Here is a 17,733-nt window from a genome sequence, read left to right on the forward strand (position 1 = left end):
TAAAGATTTACTAAAGAGGACGCTGAGAAGAACTTCGTTGAGCTATGAAGAGATGAACACGGTTTTGTGCGACTGCGAAGCCGTCATGAACTCAAGACCACTTACTTACCTAACGGAGGAGAGCACTGAGTTTATGGAAATTATTCCAGCTATGTTCATTAGCGATGTCTATGAAATAGGTGCACCAGACTTGGACCAACTTAATAAACTTTACAAAGAGAATACGTTACCGTCAGAGATTGAATAAAGAGATCAGAAGTCGCTTTCTTCTCTAATACCTAGGACAATTATCCAGACGTGCAAGAATACTCTTATTCAAGTCACGATCGGTGACGTAGTATTAGGAAACGACATACAGGAACGATTGGATTGGCCGCTTGCAATAATCAAGGAAGTTTTTCCTGGAAAGGACGGCTACAACAGAGTTGTAAATTTGAAGACAGGAAGAGGTGAATTAATCCGCCCAATACAAAGACTGATTCCATTGGAGATGAGACAAGATGTAGGAGAATTCAATAAATTTTTTGAATCGAATAAAAACAGACCAAAATACCTGAGAAGCAGGTATCTATTCCCAAAGAGCTTTTGGAACCTGTTCCCAAAAAAGAGATGGTTGACCTAAAGGAGTTTCAAGACACGAAGTGGACGTTAAGACGCCGAAAAGATTTGAGGCATACATTTTTATTTCTTTTATTTGTTCTGACTTTCTGATTTTTATTTAATATGTTGAGTTGGACCCATATCAAGAAGACGCAACTTAAAGTGAAAGAAATCTTGAGTACGCGCCTAAAGCTTTAGTAGCAGTATGCGTGAGCGCCCCACTCTCTCTGAAGGAAGAGCACAGAAGAGTACAGCAACAACGTTCCGTAACAACACGAACATTCGGTCTAAAAAAGCGCGTGTGGTTATAGAGATTTCCGACACCATTGTAATCTGCTCGTTTCAAGAAGAATAAAGTTGTCCGTTTATAATCGTATATTGGTTGAGGTATTTCCTTCCCCTGTGATCCGTATATAGCGGCCGCAACATAAAAAAAAAACAAAATTACTTTCCAGACAATCTAATACTTGGGTTTGGTAAAATTAAGGGGTACACACAGTTTGGCGTCTATTTTTTACCTTTTTTTTGAAAAGGTAATTTTGTACTAATCATATATTAGACTGTAGAATAATTGTAGCAACATTATTCCAAGCAGCAGACAATTTTTAAAAGTTTGTTTTTCATTAATATTTTTTTTCCTTAATTTATTTTTAAAAAATATTTATTTAACATTTATTTAATATTTTTTTCATTGAATATTTATTTAAAATAATGATTTCTTAAAAACGATTTTTTAAACGTTTATTTAATATTGTTTAAGTATTGATTTTTCATGAATTATTCATTCGAGAAAATAATTTCAGTAAACATTAGTATAATCTTTACTTAATACTTATTGTTAGTCTTCATTAATTATACATTTGAGATAATAATTTTAGTAAATATTTTTTAACTAGATATTTATTTTTTATGATATGATTATGTGAAAAAATTATTTTATTAAACATTCTTAATGTTTATTTAGTATTTATTTAACGTGTACTTAACGTTTATTTAACATAAAACTATTTATTTTTCAAATTATTACTTACTTTAAAATTTATTTAAAAATTGTCTAAATTTAATCTTACATAAATATTTGAAATAACGGTTTAAAATTAAACAAAAAGAATTTTTTATAATTAATTTAATTATTTTATCATATCGATGGTTTTCTATAATTGTATTCTTATTAAAACGCAATAATAAAAAAGTTATTCCAGATACTAATTATTTGTAAAAATCAATGAAAAACTATAAGTTTATATAAATATTATACTTTTATTACATATCTTTCATTATTTTTAATAACATATATCAACCTAATCTATTAATGATGCTTGTTATATCAACACAAAGTGTTTACAGATCATCATCAGGGATCAATTTGCAAGAGTCGCAGAAATCAAGCATCGTTTAGTTTGGTTACGACTTGGACCACTTGGAAATTTTCAAAAAAATATTTTTGAAAAAATCTTTTCTCTTACTCCTACAATTAAAAAAATTGGAAATATTGATGTAATTAGTGTTTAGTTCCACAAAGAAAAAATTACTTCTTTTATATAGAAAATATTTTCATGTTTCCTTGCTTTGAATTACGATATTGTTGGAATATTACTATGGTATTGCACAAATATAGAAATGTTGCAGCATTATTGTTGCAAAAATATTAGATGATATTAAAAGATGATAGTAGTAATATTGATGTAATATTACAGTTATTTTACTTTACTATATCTATGTGATATTATCACAATGTTGCATCAATATTATGTAATGTGCAAGAAATTTTTGGAAAAATATATAAGCAATATTTCTGTAATATTAATATATAATAATATTGCAGAAATATTACCTCAATATTATAGTAATATAACTAAAATAATTGTAGTAAATACTATAGTAATATAACTAAAAACACATTTCGGCGATGGACTTTTGTAAACATTTAATATTACATCGATATTATTGCAATATCACTATGTAATATTAACAAAATATCACAATTTTACTATGATATTGCTGTGTTATTATATGCTGTTTGCATAATAAAATTCTATTAGAAATAATAAAAATTTAAAATTACTAATAGCGAATTCGGTTGGACTGCACTAATGCGCACTGGCCAGTGTTCTCAGATGGGACGGGATTTTCGCGCATGCGCGACAATGTTTGCGCGGAAACAGTGGCATTGCTGTGTAGAATATTATAGGCGCCAAAGTCGTGACTCGTGATGGCCTGACGGGTATAGGCAAGGTAAGTATAAAAGGTAAGTATAAAAATTTTTTATATTGCAATATTTATTGCTCCAAAAGGAGCAATTAAAAAAATTAGAAAATTTCAGCAATCATGGCTCGATGAAGTTAATTTTAAAGGTTGGTTAGCTCCTCATTCAACAGAGAATAAAGCCATTTGTTATATATGTAATAAGACCATCAGATGCAATAAAACTGATTTAATGAAGTATTCACAAACGGTCAAACATATTGATAAAGTAGCTTCCCAAAATAAAGAAAATATTAATAATAATAGAGCCACTAGCACACATAACGAAAACGTTAAGCGGGCAGAAATTAAATTAACAGCAATTTTTGCAGAGCACAATATAGCATTTAGTACTGCGGATCACTTAATTCCACTATTAAAAGATATCTGTGTAGATTCTAAAATTGTGCAAGGTATTAAATTAGGTCAAACAAAATGTAAAAATATTTTAACAAATGTAATTGCAAAGCAAACGAAACAAATAAACTCGTTGAATATTTGAAAACATGTAAATTTTCGATTTTAATTGATGAAAGCACTGATATTTCCAATACAAAAATTATGTGCATTCTTGTTCGGTTCGTATCACCAATTGACAAAGTAGTAACAACACAATTATTAGATTTAATATCTATAGATGCAAAAGATGGTACCGCAGAAACTATCTTTCAAGTTTTTAAAAATCTTTTAAAAGAAAAAGAAATTCCTATTAATAATGTTGTTGAAATGGCAAATGACAATGCTGCTGTAATAATAATTCTTTTATGTCGCGATTAAAATTAAAAGTACCGGGCCTTGTAACATTAAATTGCATTTGCCATTCATCCGCGCTTGTATCGAGTAAAGCTTGTGAACAGTTACTGCAATCGTGTGAACATTTAATTCGTAGTGTAACTACTTACTTTTCAAACAGTGCAAAAAGATGTGCAATCTTAGATGAGTTCCAGATATTTTTTAATGTGGAAAGAAATAAGCTTGTAAAATTATCCAATACTAGATGGCTCATATTACATAAATGTATCGTTCGATTTTTAGATAATTGGGAAGTGTTTAAAAATTATTTTATGTACTGCATTGCTGAAGAAAAATCGAAATCCGCAGAAGTTATTTTAGAACAATTAAATGATATTTCAATAAAAGCATACCTTTTATTTTTAAAATATTCATTAGATTTTTTTAATAGTTTTAATGCCCTCTTTCAATCGCGTAAAATTTTAATTCATAAATTATTTATGCAAAGCCAACAACTTATTTGTGAAATTGGTCAAAATTTTTTAAATCCTAATTCTTTAAAAAACCTAAATACTTTAAATATTGATGATAATAATAATATTCAAAATCTTGATGATGTATATGTAGGACCAGAATGTGAATGCCTTTTAGCTACATTATCTTTAGATCAGGCGCGCGAAATTTGTTTAAAATGCTTGCTATTTTACATAATGGCAGTTCGCGAAATGTTAAAACGGTTACCATATAATAATAGTATTTTTGAGCAATTAATGTTTTTAGATTCAAAAATTGCATTGTATAATGAAGGCTAAAAATTAAAGATTTAACTTGTATTGCCATACATATCGGAAATATTAAGGGGGGACATAGGGTTAGGAGCCCGATTTTTCATGTTTCTTTGAGAATTTTTTTTAGGTAGAAAAAAAATTTTTTTTTTTTTGCAACTTTGGGATCATTTTATACTTATTCTGAAATACATGTCCAAATTTTTTTAAGTCATTATATTTAAAAATAGAGTAGTTGTAGGCCGCAACCCGTGGACGTTCGCCGCACGAACATGTCGCTTGCGTGACATGTAGAGGTCGTAATTTCCGCCTAAAATCAAAAATCCAAAAATTTTTACGTTTATTACAAGTTTCTCTTCGATATGAACCTCAAATCGGCTAAAAAAATCAAAAATTTGAAAAATTACGCAAGTTTGAAAAAAAACCATCAATTTTCACCGTTTTTTTTCTGTTATTTGCCCTTAAAAATGCACTTAAAACCCATTTTTTATTCCGATTGGAGGTTCATATCGAAGACAATTTAATAACGAATAATAATCACTTTGGTTTTTTAAAATTGGTTCATTATTTTTTGAGCTAGACGTCACGCAAGCCGAAAAAAGTCGTTTCGAGAAAAACGCGTTTGAAAAAAAAGTTATGCAAAACTGAACGTTTATGGCTTGTAATGAATTATACAAAGTTCCTACCTTTTAGTTATCGATTCCTGCGCCATATAGCAAGCCTTCTTCTTCTTCATAAGCGAGATTTGCGGCCAACATTTGTTCTTTTCGCGCTATTCGTTTTAGCGTCAGGTAGTAAACTCGAGCGCGCTCCGTATAATTCTCATAACTTGGGAAGGACTTCGAATTTTGCTTTGAAATTTTCAGAACACATTCTTCAATAGTAATACTATCGATTCATGCTAGTTCCAAAAATTCGAAATTTTGAAACCTCTAACCCTATTTCCCCCCTTAACGTAACGAAATTAGCCTACGAGTGGAGGATTTTACCCTCATTTTATAATGATTCCCAAAAAGAAGAGTTAGCTCAATTAGAAATTGATGTTACGTGGCGCAAGACATTCGAGTCTGTAGATTTTAATAATGATAAAGTTTTTCCAAATTTAGAAATGTTAGTACAAACAGTTCTTTCGTTTCCGCATTCGAATGTTGAAGCCGAAAGATTTTTTTCAATTGTAACAGATGTCAAAAACAAAAAATGGAACCGATTATTAAATGAAACCATTTCCGCGATATACATAACGCGATCTAGTTTTCAGGCCAAAGGCATTAAATGTTTTAATTTTGAAGTACTTCCCGATCATTTAAAATTACACAATTCTAGAAATGTACATGGAAATAATGCATCTGATGGTTCTTAATATATGTATTAAACTTATTTTTGCAAAATTAATTAATTTTTCAGAGTCTATTTTTTCAAATTTTATCAATATATTAATAACTAAACGTTTATTTATGTGCAATATTATAATAAAATTTGTACGAAATTAATAGATATTTTCAGATTTTTTTTCAGTTTCTTAATGTATTTAAATGCACGTGTAATAACTTAGATTTAAGTCAAATAACGTTTATGAAACCAAAGAAAGTTTATTTTTGTTTTTGAAATATAATATTTTATTATTATTAAATATTGTATATATTTTATTTTATACGTAAATATTTATTTTAGTGTAATAGATTAAATAATTATTCTATTGTAAAGAAAGTTATTTTTGTACAATTAATGTACGGGAATACTGGTGAGGTTTTTTGGCAGTTTGTCCTTACCGAGGGGAAATTCACAGCCGGCATTGGTGTACAAAATTTCGGCAGTGGACTGCCGAAAAAAGTAAGCAGTGATCTATAATATTGACGGCATTGTGGTCAGTGGTTGGGGAGTGGTGAGCTCACTTCAGAGTCGGTTTTTCGATCATGGGGTTGAGCACAAAAATTTTTGAATACTTCGGGAAAGCTTTAGAATTCTTGTGCAGGCATTGGCGTATGATAATGGGCACGCGGTAGTGTTCATAATTGCATGGCATTGCCTTAATTTTAATATAGGATTGACGGCATTGTAGGCATTGACTAACAATAAGCATTGTCGGCAGTGTACAAAAATGTCGGCAGTGTTTTACAGCAATGCCAAAAATCGGCATTGGTGTACAAAATTTTGGGTTGTGAATTCCCCCTCGGTCCTTACCCATAGGAATAGCAACAAATGTTGGTATTCCTTAATATTTCTGCCAAAGAAAATTTCTTTTGTTATAAAAATATATTATACTAAATTTATTTTATCCTTTTTGTTCATTCCTTACAAGTTTATTAATATTATTTAAGACCATTTAATAAGGGTACTCATCAATACCTTTATTTAATGAAAATAAATACTTCACTGATCCTGAATTCACTATGCATGCGCGAAAATCCCATCTGAGAACACTGGCACTGGCACACATTAAAATCGCCGTACACTAATCTAATCTCGTTTCAAAATAAAATATAAACACCTTGAATGATCAAATATATATTTCATCAAATAGTATAATAAAATACCGATTGAGAATTTCATAATTTAATCTGTTCATATGCATATACGAGTATACGTATGTATATATTAAATACATAGCTTTTCGTCGATTTGTGTCCGATGATTTTAATATGCACCTGTGTGCACTAGTGCATCCAACTGAATTTGCTATAAATTTATTATAGAGAGTGAGCTAAATCGTCCTTATAAGTCATTAAACATGTGACAGCAATTTGATAGTTTTCTGTCAAAACATTCATCAAGTGAAATTTTTACATTGCGCCAATTATAAAGAAAATATATTATTTTTTGAAATAATTGTACTACTTTTAATAAATAAAATCCAAGTGATATTATCTTTGTATTTTCATTTAAAGCTTCATATATCCTAACCTAAATGGTTGTAATTTTAATTTTTTTAAAACTATTTATTTTGATAAATAAAACCTAAATGACAATGTCATTAATTTTTTTTTTTTTTTTAGTAAAATCCAAAGAGTGGAGGAGAGTGGGGTAAGACGGACCTATTTGCAGTTTTCGCTTTCTATAAAGCGCAAATAAAGTCCGATGGTAAAAACGAAGGTGTTGTTGGAAAGATAATTTAATTGCCTTTATTTTTTATTTAAACCATTTTTACGTATCTCTCACCTGTGTTGAACTACACATAATAGAAAATGTAAAAATGCTTTTTCCAGTCCGATTTAGAACAACTGGTTCCAAATTAGACAACTCCCTGATCCAAATCGCGGACACTTCCATTTCTATAGACTTTTAAATAGAAGTTTAAAAGATTTTAATGTTTCTTTTTAGTATTGAATAAAAATAAATTTAACAGTAAACAATAAAAATTTTATTAAAAAAAAAAAACAAATTAGTGACAGTTTATATAATTAAATATTTCCCGGTTATGTTATGTTTGTTATTATATAATTAGAGTTGAAAACAATAAAATTCAATTATTCCGAATTTGACAACTCATAATGTTTTACTAATTTAACATTTCTTTGGCCAGATTTGATCTACCGATTACTGATGCTACGATCAGATTGTGATTCCAATTTAAAAGTCCGATTTGGACATAAGTTATTTTGAACTTTGGAACAAATTTCACAATAAACCGCAAAAATGATCACAAAATGATTGATTCTATATTTTTTAATTCTATACTCTGATTATTTTTAATCAATTACCTTTGAAAATTTTAGTATCTTTGAATTAATGATTTACAAGGATTTTCTTTTTTTTACACGATGATTGCAAAGATATATAGAGTCACTGCACCAGTTAATGAACAAATAAAAAATTGGACCAATCAATGAACAAAAACAAAATAATTTAATACAATTACATATTCAAATAAAAAATTACATTTTAATAAAACCCACATGAAAATTATATTTCAAAATATCAATTAATTTTGCAGTTTATTATTTTAAAGTCTTATTATTTTAATAGTTTTTCTAAACAGTCATTTATTGGCGACTGTTTAGCGACTGGTGCAACGACCCTATTTGCATCTATTCTATAAATGTTACGACAGAAAACTATCAAACTGCTGTCATGTATTTAATTAGTCTTATAAGGATTTTACATTACAAATGGCACCCAAATCTGCTTAACTGTATTCATTTCAATTAAAAAGTTCCTATTTGCAACACGGTTCGATTTAATCCATATATTTAATTTTAAAAAATTTAATAGAACATAATATTTAATCTCAAAGAATTAAAGAGAAAGTAGTACAAAATGAGAAATTTTATTAAAACATTTTTAATAAAATGCAAGTGATGATATTTAATTTTTATAAAACAAAATCCAAGTGGTACTATACCTATTTGTATTTACATTGAGAAACTTTTCTGTTTTAACCCAAATGGATATATTTGATTTAAAAAAGTTTTGATGGAATATATAACATTTAATCTTAAAAAATTAAAGACAAAACAGTAGAAAATTTGAAAATTTTATTGAAATAAAAAATTTTTAATGTACAAAAACTTGGCGCTGTTAGATGTCTAAATATAATAAGGTTGTACAACATAATAATTGTAGTTATAATTAATACTAAACCTCCTACCCGAATTGCTGCCATATGCACAAGCTATTTATTACATTTATCATATTCTTTCTTATTTAATTCTTCTTGTATTTCTTATCTAGCAGCGTCAAGTATTTGTACATTAAAAATTTTTTATTTCAATAAAATTTTCTCATTTTCTAATATTTCGTCTTTAATTTTTTCAGATTATATGTTATATACTCCATCAAAAATTTTTTAAATTAAATACATTTATTTGGGTTAAAACAGATAGATTTTTTAATAGGAATACAATAAGAGTTCAATAGTACCACTTTTGTTAGATTTTGTTTTAAAGAAATTAATAACATTATTACTCGGATTTTATTAAAAATGTTTAATAAAATTTATTTTGTACTACTTTTTGTCTTTAATTCTTTGTGTTTAAATATTATATTCTATTCAATTTTTTTAGATCAAATACATCCACTTGCGTTAGAACAGAAAGATTTTTCAATGGGAGTACAAAAGATAGTACTATTTGGACTTTATTTTTAAAAAAATTAAAGATATCACCAGGTTTCATTAAAATAAAGATATTACCACTTGACTTTTATTTATAAAAGTATATAATTATAATTGGTGCAATTTAAAGATTTCATACATTTTTTAGAAATATACATATCACTTGAATTAAATTACACAATTTTAAGATAGTTTTTTTAAGTACATGCCACTTAGGTTGGAATAAGATTTTTCATGACAATACACAGATAGTACCATTTAGATTTTGTGGAAAAAATAAAGATTTGAGACGTGCACACATACACTTGGCGCCTTTTTACCTCTTTTTAAAAAGATAATTTTGTTATGACATTACGCGTTTTGTAATGTTAAGCAATATGTACATTTTTGTATTTAATAAAAAACGTAATTTGAACTTATCCAGATTATAAAGAAGTAATGATGAACAGATCAACATTTGAAGTAAATGTTATCTAAAATACATGTTATGATACACAAAGATATACACAAAATTGGTTTATTCCAACGCTATTCGTAAATATTTTTAAATAAACTAATGTTGTAATTCATCGATTGATGAATCGCGTTACACACAAATGCTACTTTGTTTCGTAAAAACAGCATTTATGCATAATATAATTAATCAATCGATTAATTAAAAACTTCGTAAATTTCTGAAGTTATTAATTAATACATTGCTGAATATAAAAATTTGTATTGACATTTGTTTATTAATATATTTCAGGATAGATATTATTTATTTATTTTAATTAAATTCTTGAAACATCTTAAAAAATTAAAAAATGTATTACGTATAGAATATTTAGAATAAACGCGAACATGCAGTTTTAGTTATCGTGTAAAAGTTTGTTAAAAAAAAAATTCTTGTCAATCAGTATTTAAAAGATACTAAAATTTTGAAAGGTAATTGATTTAAAGTAATTAAAGATAGTTGAATTAAAAAATATCAATCATTTTGTGATTACCTTTGCGGTTTATTGTAAAATTTATTTCAAAATTCTAAAGGACTCGTGTCCAAATCAGACTTTTACATCGGAATTGCAATTTCGTAGCACTGGTAATCGGCCCATCAAATCTGGTTCTAGAAATGTTAAATTAATAAAATATTGTGAGTCATCAGACTCGGAATAATTGCATTTTACTGATTTCAACTCTAATTATATAATAACAATATTATAATATAACCGGGAAACGTCTAATTATATAAATCGTCACTAATATTGTTTTAGTAAATTTGTATTCTTTGATTGTTAAATAGCTCGTTTTTATTAAAAAGATTATACTAAAAAATACTAAAATGCATTAAAATCTTTCAAAATTTGGTCTAAAAGTCGATAAAAATAGAAGTGTCCAATTTGGATCAAGAGTTGGTCCGATTTGGAACAAATGATTCCAAATTGGATTGGAAAAAAGCGTTTTTTACATTTCTCATTATAATTTAATACAAGTAAAAGATACGTCAAAATAGTCTTAAGCAAAAATGAAAGGAATTAAATTATCTGTCCAACGGCACCTTTGGTTTTATGATTGAACTTTATTTGCGCCTTATAAAGAATAAAAACTACAAGTAGGTCCGACTTACTCCACTCTTACCTACTATAATATATGCTTAAAATTTTGTTCCCCAATAGAATATTATGCATTAATTTTTCATTAAAGTTGAAAGAAGAAAGTTTTGAGTATTATAATATATGTAAATATTCTTATAAAACATTTTGATCGTTTATATTGTGTCTTCACTTATCGATCGAAATTCTCTATTAAATATTATTTATAATTTAAAAAATATTCTTGTGCATAAAATATGCATTTTTAGAAACACTAACAATTGTTGCGACAAATATTACCTTGGTAGTTGAACTGATGAAGACACCCTCACGAAATGTCGGAAGAACCAAATTCGAACCTTGGACGAAGTAATATTTTTCACACAAAGTTCTTTATAATTTTTTGTAATAGAGAAATCCGAGTGACATATCAAAGCTTGTTTATTGCTCAAATTGTTTGTGCAATAATTTCCGCTCACATTTCCCGTTTTTGTTACTTATTATTATTTTTAATATGGTGAGTGTTATATAAACCTAATATATAGAGAGTAACAAGGCATTTTTACGACCCGTGCAGAACAATAAGCCGGTGTCCCTACACGCTCGTCAACCAGGTTAAGTTCTTCTATCACTTGTAAAAGTAACTTAGCATTTCTATTGTACAAATAAAATAACCTAACTGCATTCTTAGTTCCATACACTTATTTTTATATCTTTTAGTAATTAACTTTGAGTTTACAAGTATTCATATTAATAATTTTACAACACACAAAAAATATTTTAATATATATTTGTTAGATATTAAACAATTAGGCTTACAATATTGCAGTTTTAAAGATTCACCTTTCTGGCAAAACTTTTCTAACAAAATCCTCCATTACATCATCGTAATTAATTTTTTTTTAAATCTTATTTTTTATATACATAAGACCGCTATGGTTACCAAAAATGTCAAAAATATAAGTAACGCACAGTTGATGTTTGGATATGATTCTACCAAATTAAAATTATGAAGTGCTTGTAAAATAGATAAAGAATCTGCTGAGCCCAAATCCGGTACAAATTTTTATTCTTCAAATTAAAAACTTTTGATTTTACATAAAAAAAAATGTAAGATTATAAGTCTTCATTATATTTTGCATAATTTACTGTTGATTTCTTTAGTTCTTGTGCGGTACAATTCATCAGCGAAAAGTCATAAAAAAAACTAAAATTATTAATAGATTTTATTTGCTCAAAACGCCATCTCTTAGTTTTGAAAGTATATTATAAAGGTTATTAATTAATTGCAGATTTCAAAACGGAAATATTCTTAATTTTAACATATTATAGACCAGCTGAAGGGCGTCCCTTCAAGAGAGCGCCCTGTGCGGCCACAATTTGCACACGCTTAGTTACAGCTTATATACATTATTTTAACACTTTTATGCAGATACAGGAACTATATTGTTTAAGAGAAATCATATGATCGCAAAAATAAATGTAAATAATCGAAATATTGAAATCTCTTTTATGACAATATGCAACAAAATCTGATCATTACAACTGCCTTTCAAAATCTTATAAAATTATATAGCTTAAACTTTTTTTATAAAATAAAGTAACAAAGCTATTTGAAATCCGTAGGTTAAAACGACTACTCTACATATTATATATATAAAACTATATTTGGAATATTTTGGTTTAACAGCTTTCTGTACACATACACAATGAGGAGAAAAACTTATTTATTATACGCAAAACATAAAAATATGAAAATTAGACATATTAAACATATGAAAAAATAAATATTTTTTAGGATATATTTAGTTTATATTACAGCTTGATATATTCTGACATATGAAATATGTCATAAAGTATTCACTGTTTAAAAAGATTTATTTTACTTTTCTATTTAAAAAAAAAATGAAAAAAATTGGCTCATGTAAAAAAAACATAACTGCATTAAAAAATATATATAATTATATATTACATATATATATATATATATATATATTAGTGCATCTACCTACACAAGGAACAGCGTCATTAATTATCATTTTATCATTCTTAAAGTAAGTGATAAAGTTATTGAGATAACATCATACAAAGATAAATATTATTACGAAGTAAAGTTAACAGGACTCACGAATATTAAACTCGAAATAAAGATAGACAATCAGAGTCCACGCGGTTGATAATTTATTCTAACATTAATATTTATAGTACAGAAAATAACGGACGTTTCAACCCGATTTTGGGTTATCTTCAGCAAAACTACAAAATTAACGGAGGAAGCTCAACTTTACCACATGGCGAATGCAATAACTTTATCCTATTCAGGTGTTAATTCGAGTGATTACACCATATTAAATTGTGACAAACAAGCATCAGTAAGAAGATTGACTCTGTGTAAGTTACAACGACTCGCCATGCGAAAGGAAGAGATGCAAAGAATACAGTAGTTGACGCTGGCATATGGTTAAAATTCAATGTATAAAAATACAAATCTATTGCGTTGCCCCAAGCGTCAATAGTTCCGTTCACTGGCACGGTCCGATCAAACAACCGCGTGGACTCTCTTTGCCTATCTTTATTTCGAGTTTATTACGAAGTGTTTTACAATTAGAATGTGTTTCATAATATGAAAAGACATATTTATCATGATATTAAAAAGTAAAAGAATAAAAAAAATTTTTTCTTGTGAATATATTTTGAATAGCAAAACGTTTTCCAAAAAAATAATTTAAAAAATTTTTAATTTAATACATTCTTATGTTCCTCTGAACTCAATCAAAAGCATTTGTCATATGTCTTGTATTATACTCTAGCGAATTTATCTGACTGGCTGTGTAAAAAGTATATAAAAGAAAGTTGCCAATATTAGCCCATCTTTCATAAAGTTGCACCTTCGTATTTCTTAGAAACTACACATAACACTGTAACAACAATAAAAAATGATCTACTCAGATAATTAATAAAATAAAAATTTAATTTTTAATTCAATATTTTTTTAAATAAAAGAAATTTTTTTATCACCGTTATAAAGTACTCTTCAAGTACCTATTCAACTTTTAATTAAAACATTTTTTTCTATCTTTTTTTAGTTTCGATAATATTTGTTTCGAAAGACGAATACTTTTCGACTTTTTTCATAGAAGTGTTTCACCCCCTGAAAGTAAAAAACAGGTACATATAAAAAAATACGTATCCCTTATTTTAATCTGTACTGCAACATATTAAAGGCTCGTCAAAATCGGAGGACGATACTTCTGTATCTTTCCTTGTAAAATAAATTTCAATGTCATACAGGTGCATCATGCCATGTTTGAGTAATGATAAAAAAAGCTGTCTAATAAAAGTAAATTGTTGTTAATTATCAACATAATCAAATATATATTGATAACAAAATTTATTAATCTAAAAGCTATTAATCCTTGTATACATAGATCTGAGACATTAAGCACCAAGTAAGATCTGATAATTGTAAAATCGGTTAACCTCCCAGCCAGAAATGACAATAGACACGAAGTCAATTTAATGATTTCGACATTGAATCAACATCGAGATCATTATTATTAGTTCTGATTAAGCTGCCTGTCTTGTGATCTTCTTAAACAAATAGGTGATAGAAGGGACTCGATACTCTACAGTCGTAATTCTAGACGGAAAATTGATGCAATTCTTCATGCACTCTACCGGTGCACTTTTCCGTTTACGATGCACAGCATTAGGTTTCAATTCTAGCTTTCTAATTTTATATTGTTTAATATATAAAAACTTATTTTATCACTTTGTTTATCAATTTATTTCAAAATTAATTCCTCTACTACTGAGCCATGTGTGAATTCTATTATTGTTATCTAACATACTAGTTTTAAAGCTCAATTTATCAGACGCTCTTTTTGGATCATATTGCAAAAATATTATTACAAAATATAAAATAGTATTATAAAAACTGTTTTACTATCTGATAGAAAACAGTATAGTTTATGCTTTTAAAGTTTTATTTTTAGCTTTCGCTTAAGAAATATTATCCAAAAACAAAATTGGATGCCAGTTTTGGCGACTTTTCTCTATAAAAAATGCTCAAAATTAAAATGAGAAACATTAAAAATATTGATGTTTTATATATAATTTTTTTTCGTAACCTATTAAAATATACGTTAATAAATATTATTTATTTAGTAATAATAATAAATTAACATAACTAAAAATTAAAAAAATATAGTTAATTTTATGTAAATGTATAATTAGATCTAATTATGAAAAGAAAATTGATTATTTTTTTTAGCCTTTTCTAATTTTTTCAATATTTTTAAATGCTTTAATATTTATACAATAATATTTACTTGCAAAATATTAATAAATATGTGTAATGTATTGTGTGTAGTAAAATTAATAAAAAAATACGTCAGAAAACAATTACTTTACTTTTATTTTAAACATAATGAATTTTATTTCTAATATTCTTTTGAAAATCTTCAAAATATTGCATATTAGTATTAGTATTAAAGTTATATAAATACGTGGTTGCATGATTTTACTATGCATAATTGCAACATCTAATACTTAATATATTGAAAATATTTGTGCAATTTCTTTTGAAACGACGTGGTAAACTTGGACTTCAACGAGCCACATATATCTTTCACCAAGTTTAAACCACATTGATCCACAATAAAATCAAATTTTTATACAAGTGCCCAAAAATGTTTGATAGTACTTTGAATATTCCAAAAGGCTACGTCCGCACACCACACATCCTATGAATCCGTGAATACCTTAAAACTACACAAAAATGGAAAAAGCGATATGCATACATTCGTAAAATACACCAAACCTTAGTATAGATAGATGAAAACTTGAATCTTATGTTTATTATAAAATATTTCGGAATCTTGATGTTACAACTTTTACATTTTTTATTTGAGGTCCTTTGTGTCTTTATATTATTATACTTTTCATACAAAAAAAAGTATTTTTATTTGAACAAAAATGAAAAGTGTTGTAATTATGATTCATAAATCAAAAAATTATTACTGTTCTAATGCATAATATTTTTTTATTTATTTCACGTACTATTTTTATCATGTTGATAAACAAAAATTCTATTGTAAATAAAAAATAGTATGAGATATAATTGAAATATTTTCAGACAACATACATGTCTAAAATTAGACATAAAATATCTTGAGGATTAAACATTTTGCTTATTAATATATTTTAAAGACAAAAATATATTATATTTAAAAAAATATCTTAATAACATTTTATGCCTTGATTTCAGACGTTGTCTGGATCATTCTGAAAAAAGTTATAGTTTTGTAATTTTAATACACTTTATTGGTGTATGTATGTTGTTGATATATTTAAAATAATCATTGATACACGCATTAAAATGCATTTAATATTATTAATTAATATCATTAATCTTTACAATAATTGTGACATTCATGAAAAATTTTTGATATACATATAATGTCAATTCATTCGTTAAATTAAATTGAACCGAACGGATTATATCTTTAAATAAGCGTACGTAATTAAAATTCCGCGTACTATCCGTTTGCCGAAACGTAATGTAGCAATTAATAGGGATAAAATTAAAAACGAATTTTTATCACAGAAAAAAAGCAATCATTCACACACACACACACACACACACACAAGATGCGATTATTTACCTTGTATACGTCCAAAGACAAGTAACAGCGACGCCAGCAAACAGCAATGATTTCTCGTTAACATGATCTTCTATCCGTGATCACGCGCGAAGTTTATCTCGAAAACACAAAGCACTCGACGGAATATCAAGCACTTCATACACTCACTTATAAGCACTTCCTGTAACAACGTACACCGTGCGTGAACGATTTCGTAGCGAACTTCCTCAGGCGAGACAAGGAGTTACGGCAATAGGGAGCAAGCTTCTCTCTCGCGAAGGGATCAGTGTGCGGAACGACGACTGCAATTGAAAACGCACGAGAACCTCACACAACACGGAACGGAAGCGAACTGAGCCATGGCTGTCCAAAGTCCGTATCAAACCCCTTCTCTTCCCTTCTCTTCCGCCACCTCGTCGAGTTCTCCCCCACTATCCGTTGGTTATAACCTCCCACCCATCCTTTGCTCACGCGCTCACCTCGCATTTCACGTTCCACCGTTCGCACCATCAGACAAACCTCCCTCTTTGCGTTCGAAACCCCTCCTGACACTTCCGGCAACGCGTTTGCATCGAGCTTCTCTCTCATTTTTCCACCCCTCATTTTTCCACCCCTACGGATCGTCCTGTCCTTTTTCGCCATTCTCGACGTCCACTCCCTTGATGCATCCCCTTGATGTCGTAGTGCTACCCCAACATGCTTATTCCTACATGTCAATTTATCGCGTCTCCAGTTTATCGAACGTAGGATTATCGCGTTGCGCGACGCCACATCGCACACGTTTTGTCATCCGCTCGAGTATCTCTCGCGGATAATATATGTTTTACCGTACGCGCCGCTATATCGATCGCGCCTTTTCAGTACTGTAATGAATCATGACATTTACCAGAACTTTATGAATATAATTTTTCTTTATTTCATTTTTTCCTGCATTAAATATATCACTTGCCATCGGACACTGCATCCGCTGAATACTAAACATCTTTAATATAGCCGTGTATATGTGATTTATAACGAACTTACAAAATTAGAAAATTCTTAATCGTATTCTTGAAATGGAACACAACCAAGTGTCCTTTCCGATTTTAATGAACTTTGGATATGTTAAA

At 28.2% G+C, this 17,733-nt stretch overlaps 1 protein-coding gene across 6 annotated transcripts in view; it reads right to left on the minus strand.

The window, feature by feature from the left end:
* LOC105203570 overlaps nucleotides 1-17,172 on the minus strand; it is a 437,190-nt gene extending 420,018 nt beyond the window's left edge. For 2 of the 6 annotated variants that reach the window (XR_005576331.1, XR_005576332.1), the window contains exon 1: nucleotides 16,646-17,172. Coding sequence is in view for 1 of the 6 variants with exons in the window: in XM_026138284.2 (XP_025994069.1) it covers nucleotides 16,646-16,709 (64 nt within the window). In the remaining 5 variants the exon portion in view is untranslated. The remainder of the gene's footprint in view (nucleotides 1-16,645) is intronic. The other 4 variants (XR_005576330.1, XM_026138284.2, XR_005576333.1 and 1 more) reach the window with 3 other exon arrangements.
* Between the last annotated feature and the right edge of the window lie 561 nt (nucleotides 17,173-17,733).

This window comes from Solenopsis invicta, chromosome 14 (genome assembly GCF_016802725.1).
Source record: "Solenopsis invicta isolate M01_SB chromosome 14, UNIL_Sinv_3.0, whole genome shotgun sequence".
In the NCBI taxonomy this organism is placed as follows: domain Eukaryota; kingdom Metazoa; phylum Arthropoda; class Insecta; order Hymenoptera; family Formicidae; genus Solenopsis; species Solenopsis invicta.